This window comes from Capsella rubella, unplaced genomic scaffold, assembly GCF_000375325.1.
Source record: "Capsella rubella cultivar Monte Gargano unplaced genomic scaffold, Caprub1_0 scaffold_4, whole genome shotgun sequence".
NCBI classification, from domain to species: Eukaryota; Viridiplantae; Streptophyta; class Magnoliopsida; order Brassicales; family Brassicaceae; genus Capsella; species Capsella rubella.
In genome coordinates this window covers 14,324,800-14,345,547 of record NW_006238920.1, presented here as the reverse complement: position 1 = coordinate 14,345,547, position 20,748 = coordinate 14,324,800, and the positions used below count along the sequence as shown (strand labels likewise).

The 20,748-nt window shown below is 38.3% G+C and overlaps 7 protein-coding genes across 8 annotated transcripts; 5 read left to right on the top strand and 2 right to left on the bottom strand.

Moving 5' to 3' along the window:
- The first annotated feature begins 24 nt into the window (after positions 1-24).
- LOC17890290 (transcription factor ABA-INDUCIBLE bHLH-TYPE) lies at positions 25-2,457 on the top strand. Its single transcript, XM_006293365.2, has one exon. The coding sequence runs from the start codon at positions 465-467 to the stop codon at positions 2,193-2,195; it is 1,731 nt and encodes a 576-aa protein (XP_006293427.2). The 5' UTR covers positions 25-464; the 3' UTR covers positions 2,196-2,457.
- Positions 2,458-3,000: 543 nt separating this feature from the next.
- Positions 3,001-3,863, top strand: LOC17890215 (succinate dehydrogenase subunit 4, mitochondrial). The gene has a single exon (XM_006295107.2). It carries the CDS (start codon positions 3,111-3,113, stop codon positions 3,564-3,566), a length of 456 nt encoding a protein of 151 aa, XP_006295169.1. The 5' UTR covers positions 3,001-3,110; the 3' UTR covers positions 3,567-3,863.
- A 993-nt stretch (positions 3,864-4,856) lies between these two features.
- Positions 4,857-7,394, top strand: LOC17890403 (phosphatidylinositol 4-kinase gamma 4). The gene is made up of 3 exons (XM_006293849.2): positions 4,857-5,023; positions 5,204-6,732; positions 6,836-7,394. Exons 2-3 carry the CDS (start codon positions 5,401-5,403, stop codon positions 7,223-7,225), a joined length of 1,722 nt encoding a protein of 573 aa, XP_006293911.1. The 5' UTR covers positions 4,857-5,023; positions 5,204-5,400; the 3' UTR covers positions 7,226-7,394.
- A 506-nt stretch (positions 7,395-7,900) lies between these two features.
- LOC17890223 (putative RING-H2 finger protein ATL21A) lies at positions 7,901-9,728 on the top strand. The gene is made up of 2 exons (XM_006296273.2): positions 7,901-8,709; positions 9,155-9,728. The coding sequence occupies exons 1-2, from the start codon at positions 8,016-8,018 to the stop codon at positions 9,577-9,579; spliced, it is 1,119 nt and encodes a 372-aa protein (XP_006296335.1). The 5' UTR covers positions 7,901-8,015; the 3' UTR covers positions 9,580-9,728.
- Positions 9,729-13,497: 3,769 nt separating this feature from the next.
- On the bottom strand, positions 13,498-14,105 carry LOC17888758. The gene has a single exon (XM_006295165.2). It carries the CDS (start codon positions 13,954-13,956, stop codon positions 13,564-13,566), a length of 393 nt encoding a protein of 130 aa, XP_006295227.1. The 5' UTR covers positions 13,957-14,105; the 3' UTR covers positions 13,498-13,563.
- A 1,153-nt stretch (positions 14,106-15,258) lies between these two features.
- LOC17889453 (putative galacturonosyltransferase 2) lies at positions 15,259-17,236 on the top strand. Of its 2 annotated transcripts, XM_023785035.1 has the most exons (6): positions 15,259-15,345; positions 15,423-15,748; positions 15,829-16,186; positions 16,276-16,678; positions 16,754-16,863; positions 16,961-17,236. In XM_023785035.1, the coding sequence occupies exons 1-6, from the start codon at positions 15,274-15,276 to the stop codon at positions 17,234-17,236; spliced, it is 1,545 nt and encodes a 514-aa protein (XP_023640803.1). In that variant the 5' UTR covers positions 15,259-15,273. The 2 variants fall into 2 exon arrangements, with proteins under 2 accessions (XP_023640803.1, XP_023640802.1); XM_023785034.1 differs by having other exon boundaries at positions 16,276-16,863.
- Positions 17,237-17,654: 418 nt separating this feature from the next.
- On the bottom strand, positions 17,655-20,748 carry LOC17887915 (mitochondrial inner membrane protein OXA1-like). Its single transcript, XM_006294194.2, has 10 exons — positions 20,573-20,748; positions 19,898-20,386; positions 19,716-19,806; positions 19,575-19,622; positions 19,187-19,245; positions 19,022-19,097; positions 18,805-18,936; positions 18,408-18,515; positions 18,250-18,304; positions 17,655-18,149 (listed from the first exon to the last, which is right to left on the bottom strand). The coding sequence occupies exons 2-10, from the start codon at positions 20,359-20,361 to the stop codon at positions 17,881-17,883; spliced, it is 1,302 nt and encodes a 433-aa protein (XP_006294256.1). The 5' UTR covers positions 20,362-20,386; positions 20,573-20,748; the 3' UTR covers positions 17,655-17,880.

The window sequence follows — 20,748 nt, the reverse complement described above, 5'->3', positions numbered from 1 at the left end:
TCTCTCTCTCTCTCTCTCTCTCTCTCTCTCTCTCTCTCTCTCTCTCTAACTGTATCTCCTTCAACCTCTTGTTTTCATACTCTTTTCTTTTGTCTGTGTGACTTTTCTAGTTTTGCAAAGCTCATTCAATTCTTCAGTTTTCTGTAAAAATCAAAGCTTTTTGCAATCATTCTCCGGGCCAGAGTTTTCTTTTAACCGGCGCAAGCTTTTGTCGAGCGTGATTTATCACTGGGTTTGCATATTTTTCCTGGTGGGTATTCTTCTAATTGTTCAAAGTTCCGACCTTTATTTTTATAAAGAGTTTGGTCACTAGAATCTGAAGCTGGAGAGACTCGAGTTTTTATGGTTTCAAGCTTTATTGAGTTGTGTAGAAGAAAGGGTTTGGAGTTTCGCGTAAGTTATTTGGAGTTTCAGAGATATTCTGGTTTTGGGTTAGGTGAGACCTTGTCTAGCCTGGGAGATAAATGATGAATACGAGTGATTTGGGTTGGGATGATGAAGAGAAGCCGGTGGTTAGTGCCGTTTTAGGGCATTTAGCTTCAGATTTTCTTCGAGCAAACTCAAATTCGAATCAGAATCTGTTTTTGGTTATGGGAACTGATGATAATTTGAATAAGAAGCTCTCTAGTCTCGTAGATTGGCCCAACTCGGAGAATTTCAGCTGGAACTACGCTATTTTCTGGCAACAGACCATGTCTAGATCCGGGCAACAGGTCTTAGGTTGGGGAGATGGGTGTTGTCGAGAGCCTAATGAGGCCGAGGAATCAAAAGCTCTTCGGTCTTATCATTTTAACAACCTGGGATTAGAGGAAGAGACATGGCAAGATATGAGGAAGAGAGTGTTGCAGAAGCTTCATAGGTTGTTTGGTGGATCTGATGAAGACAATTATGCTTTGAGCTTAGAGAAAGTTACTGCTACTGAGATTTTCTTCTTAGCTTCTATGTATTTCTTCTTCAATCACGGTGAAGGTGGTCCGGGGAGGTGCTATGCTTCAGGGAAGCATGTTTGGCTCTCTGATGCTGTTAACTCCGAGTCTGATTATTGTTTCAGGTCTTTCATGGCTAAGTCTGCGGGAATCAGAACGATCGTCATGGTTCCTACTGATGCTGGTGTTCTTGAGCTTGGTTCTGTTTGGTCTTTGCCTGAAAACATTGGCTTGGTGAAGTCTGTTCAAGCTTTGTTCATGAGGAGAGTTGCGCAGCCTTTGACGGTGACTTCAAACGCTAACATGAGTGGTGGCATTCACAAGCTCTTTGGGCAGGATTTGAATAACTTGGAACATGGAGCTCGCGCATATCCTAAGAAGCTGGATGTGAGAAGAAACTTGGATGAGAGGATCACTCCTCAAAGTAGGGAAGGCTGTAATCATAACAAGGGTCAAACATTTGGTGGTTACACATCTCAGAGACAAGACGTGATAGTGCAAGAGAATGTGAATGTGGTTTTAGATGATAACAAGTACAAGATGCAGACTGAATTTGCGGGATCATCCGTTGCTGCTTCTTCGAATCCATCTACAAATACTCAACTAGAAAAATCAGATTCTTGTACCGTGAAAAGACCAGCAGCCTTATTAGCAGCATCAGGAGCAGGAACGGTTTCTGTTGTTGATGAGAAGAGACCGCGGAAACGAGGAAGAAAGCCTGCAAACGGAAGAGAAGAGCCACTGAACCATGTGGAAGCTGAAAGGCAGAGACGCGAGAAACTTAACCAAAGGTTTTACGCATTACGGTCAGTTGTTCCAAACATTTCCAAAATGGACAAAGCTTCGCTACTTGGAGATGCAATTTCTTACATCAAAGAGCTTCAAGAGAAAGTAAAGATCATGGAAGCTGAAAGAGTAAGAACAGAGAGCAGCTTATCGGAATCAAACCCGATGGCCACAAGAACAGTCGAAAGTCCAGAAGTTGACATTCAAGTTGTGAATGAAGAGGTTGTTGTAAGAGTAATCTCACCGTTTGATTCACATCCAGCTTCAAGAATCATACAAGCAATAAGAAACTCAGAGGTTAGTGTAATGGAGTCTAAGTTATCATTAGCCGAAGAGACAATCTTTCACACTTTTGTGGTAAAGTCTAACAACGGGTCGGATCCATTGACGAAAGAGAAGCTTATAGCAGCGGTTTACCCGGAAATAAGCTCGACGCAGCAGCCATTACCGTCTTCTAGTTCACAGGTTTCTGGTGATTTCTAGGTCTCACTCACATGATGGTGAAAGCTTCATTGTTCCAGTATAGATAACTTTCGTCAGGTTCAACTAGAAATAGATAAAAAATCCTTTTTTCTTTACTCTTTTCTTAGAGTGAAAGGAATCCAGTTTTCGTATATCCGCTAACGTTATTATACCTATGTGATGTGACTATGTCGATGATTAATTCACATATTTGTATCTTGGGAACATTTTTTCCTACTTAAGAAAACGAAATAAAGTAGTAAGAAAGATATATTTGACTTTACTTTCTTTGGGATTATATGGATGCTGATTGAATCGTTCTGTGATCCATGTGTTAAACATGTTGTTTCCTTATAATCTCATAAACCAAATCACTATTTAATGGATTGAAAACGGACTCAAAATAAATATCTAGTGTAACTTTTTTTTATTTTTTCTTTTGCATCAAACATACTAATTTTACAGCAATACTCAAGAACATCTTACATGTTTCTTTAGTTCAATATTTTTGAAATTACCCAAATCTTGTGCATATTGTTAATGATATGTTTGATATTTCAGGAGACTGATGACCTTTAAAATATTAGAAATCTATTTGTGATAAATAAATAAAAGCATTCCCACTATTATTTTGCTCTGATATTAGTATTTAGCTTTCCCATGATCCATAATTTTGTGAATATCCCACGTTGTCCTTTGCTCGTTTGCTTTGTTACTTTAATCTGCTCTTTCGGATTTGGGCCTTTAGGCCTTTCAGTAGCTTTTTCAAAGCCCAGCATAAAGCCCAACTCTACTAATGCTCCTTCTACCTCTACGACGAAGATTGTGCTCTGATTCATTTCGTTTAGGTTTTTGTTTTTCTCCGATCAGATCCAAATTCAATTCCTTGAACTCCTCAACGGATTCCTTATCCGGCTGACTCTCAACTCCGCCGCGATGTCTCTCCGCCGCACTATCCTCGATCTCCAACGTCAATCCCACAGAGCCTCTCTCTCAAAATCATTACCTTTCTCGATGAGTCACATCTCCTCCGCGTCCGCCACCGCCGCCGTGAGAAACCCACTGGGAAGAGACATCTCTTCAATCCCCTTTGCTCTAGCCCAGAAACTCAAACCAGATTCAACTAACCTCGTCACGGATCGTTCGATATCTTCGTCAATTCGACAGTCTGATCTCAACAACGCAGCGACATTCTCGCGTCTCTCGTCTTCCCGAGGTTACAGTAACGCATCTTTCTTACCAAAAATCCATCTGCTCTATCACATAAATGAAGGTATGGAAGAGATTCTGGCGGATTACGTTCACCAAGAAATGACTCGGAATTTGATGGTCATCTCTTTGGGATTGTTCCAGTTCATCGTTATCAAAGATATTTTCTTGTTTCTTTTCTGAAACAAGATTACATCTTTTGGGGGATCTAAGGAACACTTGAACATCACCTGTTAAATGAATACTCTTTCCTTTTTATCTTATTTCGTTTATGAATAAAGAACATGATGATGCATCGCATCTTTTTTTTACCTTCAAGCTTCTGTGTGTGTTGGTTCATTTTCTAGTTTGGTGTAAAGGCTTAAGTGGAATTTTAAGTCTGTTCAATAACTTTACTGGTTAGCATTAGGAGGGTTCTTCCTGATGCTTTGAGACTCTGTTAAGCTTTTGATTGAATAACAAGAAGTTCTATCAGCTCCCCTTCTTTGTAATTCCATCATTTTATTATCTCAGTTGAGTGTGATTAATCACTAGGTTTGCAGTATTTGTTTCTATTGATCTCAGTTTCTTCGTTTTGAAACCTAGCTATATAGTAATCTTAAGCTATTCTGGATCAATGGGTTGAGTTGTGTAGTAGAAAGTGATGTTCTCCAGAGTTGATTGCGTTTACAAGTTCAGACGTTTCTGTGATTTTGGAACGGTTTGATCTTAGGAGATAAATAAAGACAATGACGACTTTCAACAAGTAACAAAATATTCCATTGTAGGAAAGCTATCTCGAATTGAGTCTCGTACCCTCGGATCTTCGGGAACCAGGTAAACGAAGAAACTGTAACCAATGTACGACCTCAACTCCTAAGCTTTAGTAGATTACGATTGTACTGGTTCAGTCTCTGAAATTAATGTTATGAAGATTAAGAATAAGATTGGCTTGGTCTGTTAAAGGTGGATGGATTGGAGACTTTGATGAACCTGTTAAGATGCAACTATACCAATATATTCATGTTATGTACTTTATGTTCCATAGCTCAAAGTCTGAAACACGTTGGATAGAAGCAGAGACCTGGAACTCTTAAAACTTTTGTATTTAGCTTATTACGATAACGATTTTACCGGTTCAGTGACTCCAATTCTCGCCTAAAACCTCCTCAAACCGGAAATCTTGACCAATGCTGATCCAAAACGGTGATATCTCCAAGTCTCTCTGGCTTGGTTTCCACTCCAAGGTTAAAAAGTTATGGAAATATATATAAACCGTCACAAGGATACGGAATAAAGGTAAAAAATACTATAAAACCAACGAAACAGGTGTATACGGTATACTATAGTCACCGGCGACAATAAACAAAGGGGGAAGTAGTAGTACATTAAAGAAGAAGATTCATCATCATACGCGTCATCTACCCATTCGAGGTGGCGACACGTGTCCTTCCTCCTACTTTCCTTTCTTTTGAAAAACCTCTCTCTCTCTCTCTTTCTCTCTCTAAAACTCTTCTCTTTTGACCCTTGTTTCCCGAGCTGTGAATGCTTTGTACGCCATTGATTTTAACCCTAACTCTCTAGTTTTTGCTATTATTGGATTGGATCATCCTTAAAGCTCCACGCTTTGTCCGAATTTCCCCTTTGGTTCTTTCCTTCTGGTAAGAATCCGCTCTCGTTGTCTTTTTTACTCTTTTTTTTTTCATTCCTTTATATGGTGCGTCATCGATCTCCGATTCGTTCTTCGCTGGATTCGATTTTCTGTAGCACCGATTCCTGATATTCACCTGCAGCAATCGATCCCTGATCTGTTTAGGTTTGATCTGCTCTTTTCTTTATAGGGTTTGTTCTTGTTGTTGTTTCTCGAAGAAGAAGAAGAAGAAGAAGAAGAAGCCATGGATTTGGGATTTTAGGGGTTATTGCGGTTTCTTGTATATAAAGCCGAGGGGTTTTGTGTTGAAGACATCGAATCCTGTTTTTTGTTTTTGTTTTTTCCCGTAAAAGTTCGTAGATTTCTCCAAGCTCTTTTTTGTTAAGGATGTCATCAGCTGGTGTTGCGTTAAGTCCGGTTCGTAGCGAGCCATTGATTATGCCTCTGGTTCGTGCGAGTTCTTGTGTTGATTCCTATCCAGACGAGACCATTATGATTTACCTGACACTCCCTGGAACGGTGATACCAATGCGAGTGCTTGAGTCTGATTCTATCGAGTCTGTTAAGCTCCGGATTCAGTCTTATCGAGGGTTTGTGGTGAGGAATCAGAAGCTTGTTTTTGGGGGACGGGAGCTAGCTAGAAGCAATTCTAATATGCGTGATTACGGTGTTAGTGAAGGGAACATTCTTCACTTGGTTCTTAAGCTCTCTGATCTCCAGGTTCTTGATGTTAAGACTACCTGTGGAAAACACTGCAGGTTCCATGTGGAGAGAGGGAGAAACATTGGCTATGTGAAGAAGCAGATTTCGAAAAAGCGTGGAGACTTTGTTGATCCTGACGAACAGGAGTTACTTTACGAAGGTGAGAAGTTGGAGGACCAGAGTCTTATTAATGACATTTGCAGAAACGATGACTCTGTTTTGCATCTGCTTGTGCGGAGATCTGCTAAAGTTCGTGCTAAGCCTGTCGAGAAGAACTATGAGCTGTCTATTGTTGCCCCACAAGCAAACGATAAGAAGGGTCGTCAAGCTGATAGCATTGTGCCACCAAAAAAGCTTTCTGATCGCCTCTCCTTGGAGCCGGTAATTATCAACTCCAAGGCTAAAGTACCTCTGGTGGTTAAAGACATGGTTAGGTCTGCTTCTGATGGACTACATAGTGGGAATTCTCCGGTCAGGTCAAGAGAAGGCACTGGAGGAGCTTATTTCATGCAGGGTCCTTCTGGCAACAAATTTGTTGGTGTATTTAAGCCAATCGATGAGGAACCAATGGCTGAAAACAATCCTCAAGGATTACCACTCTCGCCAAGCGGTGAAGGTTTGAAGAAAGGAACAAAGGTTGGAGAAGGTGCGTTAAGGGAAGTCGCTGCTTACATTTTGGATCATCCCAAAAGTGGAAACCGATCTATGTCCGGTGAAGAGATAGGTTTTGCTGGTGTACCTCCCACAACTATGATTGAATGTCTCCATCCAGGGTTTAATCATCCCAATGGAATCAAAACCAAGATTGGATCACTTCAGATGTTTACCGAGAACGATGGCAGCTGTGAAGATATGGGTCCCCTTTCATTTCCAGTTGAGGAAGTTCATAAGATTTCTGTACTGGATATCAGACTTGCCAATGCAGACAGACATGGTGGGAACATTCTGATGACCAAGGACAAAAACGGAAAGATCGCTTTGGTTCCTATCGATCATGGATATTGCTTGCCTGAAAGCGTAAGTGCTCTTAACTCTTTTTCTCTTCTTTTTTTTTTTTTTAGATTCCGTGTTTCGCTTATATTGATATCATTATAAAACTAACTTTTGTATCTTTCAACAGTTTGAAGATTGCACGTTCGAGTGGCTATATTGGCCACAAGCCCGAAAACCGTACTCTGTAGAAACTCAAGATTACATTAGATCACTGGACGCAGAGGAAGATATTGATCTACTGAAGTTCCATGGATGGAAAATGCCTGTGGAGACGGCTCGAACGCTCAGAATCTCAACGATGCTTCTGAAGAAAGGAGTGGAAAGAGGACTAACGGCATTTGAGATTGGAACCATCATGTGCAGAGAAACACTAAATAAGAAGTCTCTAGTGGAGGAAATGGTAGATGAGGCTCAAGAAGCGGTGCTTCCAGGGACAAGCGAAGCTGCATTCCTCGAAGCTCTATCTGATGTGATGGATTACCATCTCGATGAGATGGTTCGCTCTCAGGAACAGTAAAGTTGGTTCTTGTGTTAACTCAATGCTCTCGTATATACTCTTGGTTTGCTTTTGTATTTTTCTTATGACATCATTTCTGTCATTCTTTGGACATGTTCAAGTTGTTGGTTAATTTCACTCAGACATATTCCCTTATAATGACAATATAAGTGTTTACAATAGCTTTCTTTCTTTGTATCATTTATCGCTTCTTTACACTATACCATTGGCTCTGTGAATAAGCAATAAATGAGACCAAAACTACTGTGAAGCTCCACAATATATAACTCTTTCTTCAAACTATTACAGGAGCATCAAAAGACAAATCGATGAGAAAGAACATCTTGGGTTGCTCTGTTCTCTCCAACTCTTTCATGTCATCGAGCTTTGCTTTTAATGCCTATTTGGTTCTATCGTGAATGTTCTATATCGAAGAAGAATTACTTGTATTTTTCTGGTATGACCACCTATTCTCAAATTATATCTTTTTTAAAATGCTATCAAATTGAAGTGTGTGCAAAGGGTTCTCATGATTTGAATAATTAGTCTTCACTTTAATATGTCTCCATTAATTTTCTTAAAACTGTATCTTGACCAGCATCTATCTTCAAAAGGGAACAAGTACGACCTTTCCATAGATCCATCGATCAGACTACAATATTATATTATATTATTCCTCATCTAGCCAACAAAACGAATATTATTTATATTTTACGAGAAGAGATATATAGATCTCTCCAAGTCTTAGCTTATTTATATTAAGTGCAATAATAAGTCTTCGTGTCCCTCCCTTAGTACCAAAACCACAAATATGACTTTCTCAAAACAAATCTTTCTTTACCTCTTTTGCATCTTCCCTCTTCTACATGCTTCACACCCAAAACAATGCTCCTCTTCCTCATGCGGTCATGACGACGTTCATGTCCGTTTCCCTTTCTGGTTACTCTCGAAACAGCCCGACTTCTGTGGCCACGTCGGATTCAGTCTCCAATGCACAACTAGTCCCAAGACAGCTCTCAATCTCCCTAATACCGGAACATTTCTTGTCCGAGAGATCGACTACATAAGCCAGCAGATTCGTCTCCATGACCCTGAAAATTGCTTAGCGAGAAAGCTTTTGAACTTTGACATTTCGGGATCTCCTTTCTCGGCTCTCTACCTTGCCAGCTACACGTTCTTGAGCTGTCCTAATGATGTTGCAAAGTCGTCGGGGTTTGACTCTATCCCATGTCTAGGCAATTCAACGACCTCGTTCTATGCTACAACAAGTTTGGATGGTGCGAAATCTATGCTTCCTTCTTGTCAGATCGTGAAAACGTTAGCTATTCCGGTTTCTAGGAGGGTTGTTGCCGCGAAATCAAGATTCTCAACTGATGTCAACGATCAAGACCTTTGGCTGAAATGGGATTCTCCAAGTTGTAGCCATTGTGAGAGAGATTACTTGAGATGTGGATTCATAAGTAATACCTCTCTCCAAGTGAAATGCTTCCCTTTTGAAAAATCCGGTACCAATTCTTTCTCTTCTTACTTCTTATAATTAACTCCATTGATAATAATGAATGAATAATTAATTCCCTTCGTATAAATCTTCGAATCCAATGATTCTTTGAATTTTTATTTTTGTTTTTGGGGATTTTCAAATAATTATCTACTTATCAAACAACTAGGAAAAAAAAAAAACTAGTAGACACATTACATTTGACATTGAGCCATTGACTTTTTGATTAGTTAATTGTTTAATTACATTTTTTTTTCAAAAGATCGAATCCAATCCTTTCATGTCGTCGTCACACGCTAGAATGTCGTACGCCGTATATAAACCCTATGATATACGAATATAAAAGTGAATAATACGTAACATGACGACGTGTTGATTACTAATTTGTACTAGTTTCATGCTTGTGAATTATCACAAAGTTTTTGTTGACAACAAAGCAAAATAATATGCAGGCAGCAACACAGGACTACAAGTGGTTAAAATTATAATCCTGAGCATAATTGGACCGGTGACGATCTTTGCAACATGTATTGCAATCGGAGTTTGTACGTCCGAAAGATTTGCTTCCCGGAGACAACGCAACGTAGCCGTAGCTGCCCTACAGCCAAACGAGGTTGTGGTGACCACGGGTCTCGACGAGTCTATAATAGAATCATATAAGAAAATGGAATTAGGAGAGAGTAGAAGATTACCGGGGACCAATAATGATATCGTTTGCCCCATTTGTTTATCGGAGTATGCAAGCAAAGAGACAGTGCGGTGCATACCGGAATGTGATCATTGCTTCCATATTGAATGTATAGATGCGTGGCTTAAGATTCATGGTTCGTGTCCTCTTTGTCGGAATTCTCCTTCTCCGGCGCGTGAAGCTACCTGAAATGGTATGAATCTGTAATACATATGCATGAAAGTATTTAAATGATTCTGTAAAAATATACATTCATTTTACCAAAATATAAATTCACATTTGTAGAAGATTTTTTTCTTTCTTTTTTCTCGAGGTTATAACGAATATAATAGCGATTAGCTACGTTTGTTTTACAACTCAATTTTTTTTTTTTTTTTTTTGTTAAATTTTATATACACAATTAGTTATAATTATTATGTAGTCTACTATAGTCGGATTGACGTCCTATTTCTCCCCAAAAACTATAGCATCGTACCAAATCTACGCAGAACTTCAACCTCATTCCATGTCTCACCGAGTCGATAGTTCTAAACTCATTTCCACCCAAATCCGATAGTTCTCATCCATTTCTCCAATTTTTTGGTTTAACCGGTTTACAAACCAAACCCGATAGAACCGACGTAAACCAGATATGAAATTAATTTTTAAATTAGCTACAGTATCATCTTCTTCGTTGGATCCAAAAGCTTGATAAAAGTGACTACATTATCATCTTCTTCAACCATATACCACTTGATCTTTTAAACACCAATGAGATTTCTCAACAGTTTTCCACACGAAGTACTGATCAATTCACCACCAAATTCGCTGTAAGAACCCTAACCAAAAGATCAATCACACCCAATATGATCAAAACACCCCTCTACGAAACAATACCCAGAAAATAAAAAAAAACACAGATTTCTTAGATTCTTCTTAAATCCCATCTCAGAATCAAGAAACCCAACAAGGATGCTAACCATATCACTAATCTCGAGCTTATAAAAAAATAATTTGATTCCTTTTAAAAACTGAAATCGTTCAAGAACTACATAGATCGAGAGTTATTGTTATGGGAAGAAAGCAATTTCAAGCTTATAAAAACTGAGACTTGATACAGTAAATTTCAAATTTCAATTAGATACCGCACATCGGGAGCTATCATCAAAATTCCCAGCCATGACATCTAAATCAATTTGCATCAGAAATTTCTCACCGTGTGCATTAGGAAAGGTTCACAAGAGAGAGATTAGAATGAGTAAGATTAAGCAAGAGGAAGATGGATCGAATCCAGAACTGAGATTCTCTAAAACAGCAAGACTAGAGTAAAGCTCTTCGAGCTTGGTTCTTATGAGTTGCAAGGTCGTGGTCCTTACACCGGAGTCTACCACGGTCGGAGGTGTTTAATTTTACGATTAGATGGGTTTAGTTTAAAAATTGGGTTGAAAGAAGGTTTAGTCCGGTTAATAAAAAATTTTAGTTGGTTAAGGAAATATTAAACCAACAGCAAACCTCATCAACTTCGATTTATGGGGCAATAGATGATATCAGATACTTTGAGGAGAAAATAACAATAAAACTTTAGATTCGGGTGGAAATCGGTTTAGAATTATCGACTCGGTGAGACATGAAACGAGGTTGAAGTTCTGTGTAGATTTGATACGATGCCATAGTTTCCGGGGAGAAATAGTACGTCAATCCACTATAGTCTCCTAGTGGATGTCCTCTCACCTTAATGAAATTTGACCGTTGTAAAAACAGTAAAAAGTGAACCGTTGTAATGGGAACCCAAATTTCTACTATATATATAAATATACAGGGAAGAAAAAAAGGAAACTCAAACTCGTCGAGAAAATGAAAATAACCAAACAAAATCGAAAGTTTCCTTTTTGGCTCTCTCATCTCATGCATCTCTTCTTTTTTCATTATTGAGAAATCAGAATTCTCTATTCTTCTTCAGTTCTTCTTCTTCTTCTTCGAGAAACGAAAACCAAAAAAGCCAAAAAGTAATCCTCTTATCTTCTTCTCCTTCTTGAAAGACTCAACATTGAAGTAATAAAGCCGACAATGGTCGCTCTCTGCAACAAAACACTTATCAATGGTAAGAATCAATGGATTTTTGTGAAAAATGATCAGTTCATCCTCTGTTTTGAGTGACTCAATCCGTTCGTCTCTACCCCTAAATAAATTATATATTTCACAGTTAGCAAAGCTAGGAGGAAGTGAAATCGAAGCAGCTAAGAAGGTTCCACGGTTTCAGACTAAACAAAGAGAATCATTTGCGAGAGAGAGGAAGAGGATGAACAAAGGTCTCTCTCAAAACAAATCCGACTGTTTCGTCGTCAAGAAATGCTGTGACACGTCACCACCTACCTACGGCACAGAGAAGGCTCGCATCTGGGCCTTGGAAATGGGCTACTCCTTACCACAGTCCAACAAGGCATGATTTTCTTCATTTCTTCTCCCTTTTTTTTTTTAAATTTAAAAAGATTTTGATTTGTTTCTCTTCTCTTTTAAATAATTTTCAATTTTAATTTTCTGATTAAAAAGTTTATTTTTCGGTAAAATCTTTCTTTATCAAAAACTATATTTTAAACTAAACAATTTTAATTTCATGACATTTTTTAATTAAACAAAATATTTTCAATCTAAAAAATAATTTATAAGTGTTAAATTTTAATATGTTGAATACAAACCGAGCTTAGACATCCAGTTCATAAGGTTTTCTTTAGTCCGTAAGTTTGGTGTTATAAGTTCAACATGATTTCACGTTGTAAAAATTTAACACTTAAAAGTTATTTGATTTGTTTTTTTTGGTTGCAAAATAATGTTTTGAATTTTTAATTAAACAAAATGTTTTCAATCTCAAATAATTCTTTAAATGTTCAATTTTTATGCGTTGAAAAACAAATTGAGCTTAGACATCCAGTCCATAAGGTTTCCTTTGGTCCGTAAGTTTGGTGTTATAAGTTCAACATGATTTCACGTGGTAGAAGTTTAACACTTAAAAATTATATGATTTTATTTTTGCAAAATAATGTTTAAATATTTATTTTTTTCTGTAGCTAAATTTTTTTTTGATTTTTTTTTCAATCTCAAATAATTTTATGTTAAATTTTAATGCGTTGAAAACAAAACGAGCTTAGGCATCCAGTTCATAAGGTTTCCTTTTTGGTCTGTTAGTTTGGTATTATAAGTTTAACACGTTTTCACGTTATATAAATTTAACACTTAAAAAGTTATTTGATTTTTTTTTTTGTAAAATAATAGTTTAAATTTTTTAAATATTTTTTTAACACTCTTTTCTCCCGTACTTCCGGGGACTAACGACGGGACTGTATGTCCGATTTGTTTATCAGAGTATGAGAGGATAGAGAGCATACGGTCCATACCGGAATGTGAGCCGGAATGTGAGCATTGCTTCCACGTGGAATGTATTGACGTGTGGCTTAAGATTCATGGCTCATGCCCTCTTTTGTAGGAACTCTCATCTCATGTGCGTCAAGTAGATGCTGAAATCTGTCTACGTTGGTATGAAATATATTGTTTTGCCTTATTTTGTTTTATCAGAGAGCACGGGAGACAAGAGTACATATCCAAGATGGATACTACGATGAATCATGATCACACCTTAATCGTAATGGTTTTGCATGACGCATGAGATTTCTCAATACTTTCCAATTCCAACCCATCAGGTATGTTGTTGCTATATAATGATGACACTCTTTTAAAAGATTTCTCTTAATACGATCTGATTGCTGCTTCATGATTGTACTGTTAGCCTCTAATATTAGTATTTAACAAAGGTTTTAACTAGATTTCAATGGTTTGAGTCTATGAATGTCTTGTGTTAACTACACGAAACTACAAAGAGAGACGCTTTATTGCCAAAGATTCAACTTTTACAACCACATTTGACTGTATAGATAAAAGTTTCCTAAATTACTTTTGCTCTTCATAAGAAGAACTAAATTGACCTACACAAGTTTATATGGCTAATCGTTCAAAACTTCAATAGTAACATCCGTCAAACATTTTCGTTTCTTTTACAAAAATACAAAGACACACAAATGTATATATTTTTGTTTATTTTGTCCTCAAATACAAATTATTAAGAAAATTAATTAAACGGATATTAGCCAAAAAAGTTAACAAATAACCTGGAATTGAATTGATCATCATCATCATCAATCATCAATCATCAATCGTCCATCCCAGCTGTTGATTCGATCTGCTCGGGACCTCCGTAGAAGCTTCATCCGCCGGTAATTCGGACGCCAGATTTGACAGAGAAGAGGACGACGAAAGCGATTGGAGATTAGACGAAGACGACGACGAGGGGAAGAGATTCAGAGCCATGATGTTGCCTTCGCTCCAAGACCTTCGGATCGGGAAGGAGATGCTCTCTGAGCTTCCGTGGCGGCGACAAGACGGCGGCCGTCGCTGGTTTTGATTTTTTCCAACGCCGCTTGATTTATCGTGGAGCGCACATCCGCAGTTTTTGTGGTAAGGACGCCGCTCGATTGCGGAATCAAGGCCAGAGATACAACCTTCGAAGATGCTGCGAAATATCCCGTCGGCGGCCATCGTTTTGGCTGATTCTACGATTTCGAGATCCGGTGGAGAAGGAAAGGATCTGAATCTTTCGTTAAACTCGATTTAACTATTTATTGTCTTTCTTTCTTTTTTTTGGTTGTAAATATAAAAGGGCTTAGGTTCGATAAAAGCCCAATAAGGCCTAATCTGACGGCGTAAGTTTGCCACTCTGGCGTTGAAATGAAAAGACGCCGTTCGATACTTGACAGCTACTTATAAATATCTCTGCTTTTCTTAGTATTTTACTATTATACCCTTTTTAAAAGCTAATGACTTAAACGACGTCGTGACTTGCTCCTTAGGCCATGTGATTGAAACGACGACGTTAAGGGTTTCAGTTGCAAGTATAAAAGTCGATTTGAAAACAAAACTCTGTTTAGAGTTGTACACAGTGACACAGATCAGAGAAGAGCAAAGAGCAGAGAGAGAGAGCAACTGAATTTGGCGATCGTCTCTTAGATTGGGTTAGGGTTTGACGTCTCCGATGGCGAGGAGAAACGAACGAAGATTTAGGTGCAGAGACCTGAGTGAATGGGTGAAGCCAGTGATTTTTGGGTTTCTCTTATCTCTCGTTTATACCACCCTCATCATCGGCTACAGACTTCACTCGCGCTCGTATTTTGGTTTGCTTTCTTACACCATTGCTATCGTTTCTTTCTTTATCTCTCAAGTCTTCTCTGTTTTCGAGTTCTGTTCCACCATTGATCGTTTCTTTCCTATCTCACTCTTTCGTTTTTCTTGATCACTGGTGAATTTTAATTTTCTTGAGGTGGTTTTTGCAAAATCGTGTTCGTGTATTTTATTTTACGATGTTAAAAGGTTTCAGTGATTCTTGGAAGCCTTTCTTATTAATTCTGCAAATGATTTCAGAGAACAGCACTGGGAATACCTTCTTCGACAAGGTAACGTTATCATCACATTGTACTTGAAAGATTTCAAAAGAAATACTGAGAATGTAAGTTGTTGAATGGATGTTTTTAGGATCTTGACTGGAGGGAACAGAAAGCTCTGGAATCTCTTCGATCTCTTTTCACAAAAGAGGCAAGTTGTCAATTTTGCTGCTTTCGTTCTCCTTTTGTACTTTTACTAACCAGCGATTGAAACAGGTGCTTGCTGTTCTCAATGCCACCACATCCAGTGATAATCCTTTGAGCCTTGAGTCGCTCAGGAAGAAGAATCATGCTCTTGAAACTTCTACTGAGGTAGAGATATGTACTTATCATATATAATTGGGTTGTGGTTTTAAGTTGACAGGTACGAAGTTACTGATGCTGCTGCTTTGTGACTTTGAAGGGAAACGAGGACAAAATGGTTCCTGGTTTTGGTCATGGAACCTGGATAGGAAAAGGATCCCAAGCGTTGAATGATACACCAGATATGGTAACTTTTCTATGCTTCATTTTTCTTTAAATACGCAGTTCACATCACATGCCTGATTTGATGTTGTGTTGTTCAAGAGCCTGATACATGAAAGAAGAGTGAAACGGGCAGATGAACTGAGGAATGATGACACTGTTCACAAGTTTGAGAAGGCAGCCATTGCACGTTCCAGATCTCTCCATTCTCCACCACTAGGAAATTACACCATCTGGAAAAATGAATACCAGATTGGCAACAACTTTGAAGACATGTTACGTCTCATGCAAGATCAAATCATTATGGCACGAGTTTACAGTGGTCTTGCAAGGATGACAAACAATCTCGCATTGCACGAAGAACTAGAAACACAACTAGCCAAAATAGCATTGGAGGAAGAATCAAGTGATACTGATCAACTACAGAGGTAATATTATCACTTTTTCAGATGAGGTTCATGAAATGGTCGAGAGTCTGAAATGTTTCATCATTTTGTTACAGTAGCAGAGTTCTTGATACTATAAGAGACTTGGGACAAATACTGGCTAGGGCAAACGAGCAGCTATATGGATGCAAGTTGGTGACGAATAAGCTGAGAGCAATGATACAAATAGCTGAAGAAGAACTCGAAAGCACGCAAACTTATACAACATTCTTGACTCAGCTGGCTTCTAAAGCAATACCAGATGCTATCCACTGCTTGACCATGCGCTTGGCTCTAGAGTATTACCTCCTGCCTTTACCTATGAGAAATTTCCCAAGAAGGGAGAATTTGGAGAATCCAAAGCTTTACCACTACACTCTCTTCTCTGATAATGTATTGGCTGCATCAGTTGTCGTCAATTCCACAGTCATGAATGCACAGGTAATGATCAATCACTAATAAGAATCAAGAGTGTTGCAAGAACAATAGCTTTAAGCTTACATGGCCTGCTGGTTTCTTTTTTTTGGCAGGATCCTTCAAGACATGTTTTCCACCTTGTGACTGATAAACTCAATTTTGGAGCAATGAGTATGTGGTTTCTGCTAAACCCTCCTGGAGACGCGACCATCCATGTCCAAAGGTTGGAAGATTTTGCTTGGCTCAACTCATCTTACTCCCCAGTTTTGAGACAGCTCGAGTCAGCAGCTATGAAGAAGTTCTATTTTAAGACAGATAGATCTGAATCAGCTGAATCAGGCTCAGAAAACCTCAAGTACCGGTACCCGAAATACATGTCAATGCTTAACCACTTGAGGTTCTATATCCCGAAGATCTTCCCAAAGTTAGAGAAAATCTTGTTCCTTGATGATGATGTGGTTGTTCAGAAGGATTTAACGCCACTGTGGTCCATAGATCTCAAAGGGAAAGTGAATGGTGCAGTAGAAACCTGTGGTGTCACCTTCCATCGCCTTGATACTTACTTAAACTTCAGTGATAAACACATTGCAGAAAACTTCGATCCGAAGTACTGTGCATGGGCTTATGGGATGAACATCTTTGACCTGAAAGAGTGGAGAAAGAGCAACATTACAGAAACTTATCACTTTTGGCAAGACATGGTTAGTTCTTCTTCTTGACTTTTGGTACTTATCATTCATCTGCATGTCTGTTGTAGGCTAAGTGAAGATCAATTTGTTTGTTCCTCTGGTTTTGCAGAACGAAAACCGGACTTTATGGAAGCTTGGAACATTGCCACCAGGGCTGATCACGTTCTACAATATGACACTACCGCTTCAGAGAAAATGGCACTTACTTGGACTGGGTTATGATAAAGGAATCGATGTCAAGAAGATTGAAAGATCAGCTGTTATACATTTCAATGGACACATGAAACCATGGACAGAGATGGGGATAAGCAAGTATCAGCCATACTGGACAAAGTATATCAATTTTGATCATCCTTTCATCCTTAGTTGCAGGCTGTTCGAATGAAGAAGACTAAGCTTCATCTTAGGTTACTTAGGTACATACATAACAATAACATGTAAGTTTTGATTCTGAAGGTATAAATGATATTAGAAGAAATACTTCAAAGTGATCCATATGAATTGAAAGTTACCTTCACATTGATGTATACACGATGTTGTTAGTTGTCTACCAAGTTCCTCATTACAACAATATCATCAATAACTGCTTTAGTTTCTACAGAAAATTAGTTTTAGTCATTTATACACTTCTGTTTCAGAGTACCACAGCATTTTCTTGAGAAACCTCACAGAATACGTATGATGACTGAGAACATATTGATCAAATACTATGAGTTCTTATCTTTACTTGGAAGTTGGATAGATTTCACTTCTTCTCTATATTATTATATCGAGAAGAAGTACATATAAGAATATGACCTTAATGATCCGTTAAACAAATTTTTTTTTTGCTATTCCTGTTTTTGCAGAACTCGATGGAAACGTTGAACAACACCACCAGAGATATCGTACACGATTTTGTAGATTGATTGTTGTCACATAGAGCTAGCTAATTGTTTTAACTAAAAAAATTTAATTTCCGAGGATACTTATTACTTTCTCAGTATCGGCCTAGTTTTAGCAGTACAAACCTGACCTAAAAAGAATCTCTCACTTCTTGTTCTTTTGGTCCTTGAGTTGTCTCTCCAGAGTTCTGATTCTCTGATTCAGAACTGAACTCCGTGAGATTCTTCTATCTGGAACACTTGAAGATGACTCGGAGGAGCACATAGGAGGTTTTTCTTGAGTAACACTTTGGTCTTTTGGTTCAGAGAAGGAAAATGGCAAAGGCGACGACGAAGACGGTGATGGCTGCTTAGTAGAAGAGTTGACAACATCTGGGAGATTCAAGAGCTTCCTCACATCTGGACGTCTTAATGCTGCATATATATACAAACAAGAAAAGATACAAGTCAAAACTCTTTTAAGGTTTTCAAATCTCATGTCTCAAAGAGTAAGAACATTGTTCAGGAGACTTACTTAAGCCATACACAAGAGTAAACAAGTTGGAAGTAAGCCAGTAACAAAACAATGCCTGCAGACAACAATCATTCGTTTGTGGTAAGCAAAATGTAATTTTCTTACGTTTGCAATGCTTATCAACACCAAAGAGTCAATAGAGGAACAGGAGGCTTTACCTTTTCAATGCCTATCAAAACTGGAATAGAAAGGAAGGCAATGATCCTAGAGAATTTCTTCATAGTTCCAGCTACTGGATTGCCTTCAAGACCTTCCTGCATGTTTGACTATTGGAAAAAGAAACACGACTTGCCTTAGATAAAAATTAGTCATGAGACAACCAAAAGTGAAAGAGATGAATCTGTGAAAAAAGTTACCATTTTAAGTAAGATTTAGAGGTTATATCCCATTATATAACACTGATTTTTTAAAGCTCAGCTTATCAACTAATTTTCTATGAATGAAATAATAAAGATCCCATCTGAATTCAATAGCTCAAAAAGGATGCAGATAGAGTATCAGCACATAGATCTTAGATTGAATAAGTCAACAAGAAAGCAAATACAAAGCTCTTACCTCCACCATAATCAAGAAAGTCACTGCGGTGAGAAGTGGCAAGATATATGTAGTATCTCCAGTGGTGAGGTCAGTAAACCAAAGAGTTCCCCCGGTTTTAAATGATGGGACCTTCTCCGCCATATTCCTGATCTGTAGACAAACATCAGTGAACACATAGCAATAATAATCAGAAACAGCAAAAAGACTAAAGTATATAAATATATAAAAGTCTTACCGCAAAGAAAAAGCTTATGAAAATGGGACCTTGAATAATAAGTCCTTTGAGAGGCGTAAATGGAGTTACTCCATGTCTAAGCAAATTCACGAAACAGTGGAGCCATATCAGTGAATGAGGGACTAGTAGTACCTATAACTTGAAGAAAAATTAAGATGGACTTACTCTTTAAACAATAATTGCATCCGTCTTTGACCTTCTGCCATGGCTTCAGGATCCTGAGCCTAAAATTCATTATAACACATGCAAATGTCTTAACCACAACACTTTAGAAACCTACTCAATATCAGAATAAAATTCAGACAGCGTTAATTAGAAAAGCTAGCTGGAACTTCATCAAACAGAAAACACATAGCTACTCAGTCAAGATTATAGTTCACATGTGATAATTAGAAAAGCCTTATGGAATCATCCAGTTACTAACTACGACAAAATGAGATTATTTTATATGTTAAACCAGAAGGAATTTTCATGGAATTGAACAGTGTCGAAATCACAAACTTTCACGTGCACACAAAGAACAAGTAAGAAAAGGAACAGGAACAACTTGTACCTTAGTGCTCATCTCTCGTCTTAGCTCCTCTAGTTGAGGCCTCAGAACCTGCAAGAACATGATAGATAAATTACAAATAGAAAAAGAGGCAAACCCTAGCGACTGAAAATTGCAATCACAGAACAAAAATCTAAAACTGACATTGAGTTTGTAAGTCGCCTTTAATTGATTTAGAAGAATGGGAACTGTAACTCCACGAATGATAACAGTTGTCAAAGCTATTGAAGCCCACCTGCCAGAAAAATTGAAAACAATTTTACCACTGAGCCTCTGATACTTAAGAACAGAACCGAATCAAATGAACATAAAAACTGTGTATATACCAATTCAGGCCCGTAAACGAATGCACACCATCAATCAAATGCTGCAAAGCAGCAACGGGAAAAGCAGAATCCGCAGCAGCAATAGCAACCTCATTAATAGCAGGAGCAGCTTGGCTTGTCATAGTTACAGCTTCAACGATTTCATCGGGAACAACTTCCGTGGCCGCAAAGTCAATACCATCAACTTTTTCAGACCATTCCGGTGGTGTAGAACTCATATACCGACAAGAAGATAATCCAAGACCCAATGGCCCAGCAAATGACTGATAATGCCTTGCCTCAAAGCTAGAGCTAAGCTTGCTAGTAGTAGCATTACGTGCTAAGACTTTACGAAACATTGTATCAGAACTCGAAGAAGTGGATCTAGTGTCATCTCTATCATCAGGAATTAGATGACCACACGATGGATAAGCTCGTCTCTGTAAAACATTAACTCTCTTGGTGATACCACGCAAGCAAGCCATAGCGAAGATCCTGCTCTCTCACTCACTGAATAGAACATTCGAACCGAAACCAGTTTAATAACTTGTTTCTTAGTACAGAATCAAACCAATTGACAAAAAAAAAAAATAGCAATTCCTACTTTGCTAGCTACAGATAAGGATCCATTTCTACACTTGCACTTCAAATTTCACAGCACAACGAAGACGTGAGGGACTGAAATATTCAAATTACCTGATTGAAAATTCAAGGTTGTTAAAAATCACAGCAGCATTCGCAGTTCGGCTGCTTGAGTCGACTTGTAGTCAGTCTTAGGGCTTAAAAACCTGAGAGAGATCGTCGCTCTCTACCTGACGACGACCATGGCTAGCAAAACGCACCACTTCATCTACCACACGGAAAACGAAGTG

Coding starts and splice junctions, on each gene's coding strand:
- LOC17890290 (XM_006293365.2), top strand. CDS start 465: ATGATGAATACGAGTGATTTGGGTTGGGATGATGAAGAGAAGCCGGTG.
- LOC17890215 (XM_006295107.2), top strand. CDS start 3,111: ATGTCTCTCCGCCGCACTATCCTCGATCTCCAACGTCAATCCCACAGA.
- LOC17890403 (XM_006293849.2), top strand. CDS start 5,401: ATGTCATCAGCTGGTGTTGCGTTAAGTCCGGTTCGTAGCGAGCCATTG. Junction 6,733..6,835: donor GATATTGCTTGCCTGAAAGC/GTAAGTGCTCTT, acceptor ATCTTTCAACAG/TTTGAAGATTGCACGTTCGA.
- LOC17890223 (XM_006296273.2), top strand. CDS start 8,016: ATGACTTTCTCAAAACAAATCTTTCTTTACCTCTTTTGCATCTTCCCT. Junction 8,710..9,154: donor CTTCCCTTTTGAAAAATCCG/GTACCAATTCTT, acceptor AATAATATGCAG/GCAGCAACACAGGACTACAA.
- LOC17888758 (XM_006295165.2), bottom strand. CDS start 13,956: ATGGCCGCCGACGGGATATTTCGCAGCATCTTCGAAGGTTGTATCTCT.
- LOC17889453 (XM_023785034.1), top strand. CDS start 15,274: ATGGTTCCTGGTTTTGGTCATGGAACCTGGATAGGAAAAGGATCCCAA. Junction 15,749..15,828: donor GATACTGATCAACTACAGAG/GTAATATTATCA, acceptor TTACAGTAGCAG/AGTTCTTGATACTATAAGAG. Junction 16,864..16,960: donor ATCACTTTTGGCAAGACATG/GTTAGTTCTTCT, acceptor CTGGTTTTGCAG/AACGAAAACCGGACTTTATG.
- LOC17887915 (XM_006294194.2), bottom strand. CDS start 20,361: ATGGCTTGCTTGCGTGGTATCACCAAGAGAGTTAATGTTTTACAGAGA. Junction 19,623..19,715: donor AGGCGACTTACAAACTCAAT/GTCAGTTTTAGA, acceptor ATGTTCTTGCAG/GTTCTGAGGCCTCAACTAGA. Junction 18,937..19,021: donor TCATAAGCTTTTTCTTTGCG/GTAAGACTTTTA, acceptor GTTTGTCTACAG/ATCAGGAATATGGCGGAGAA.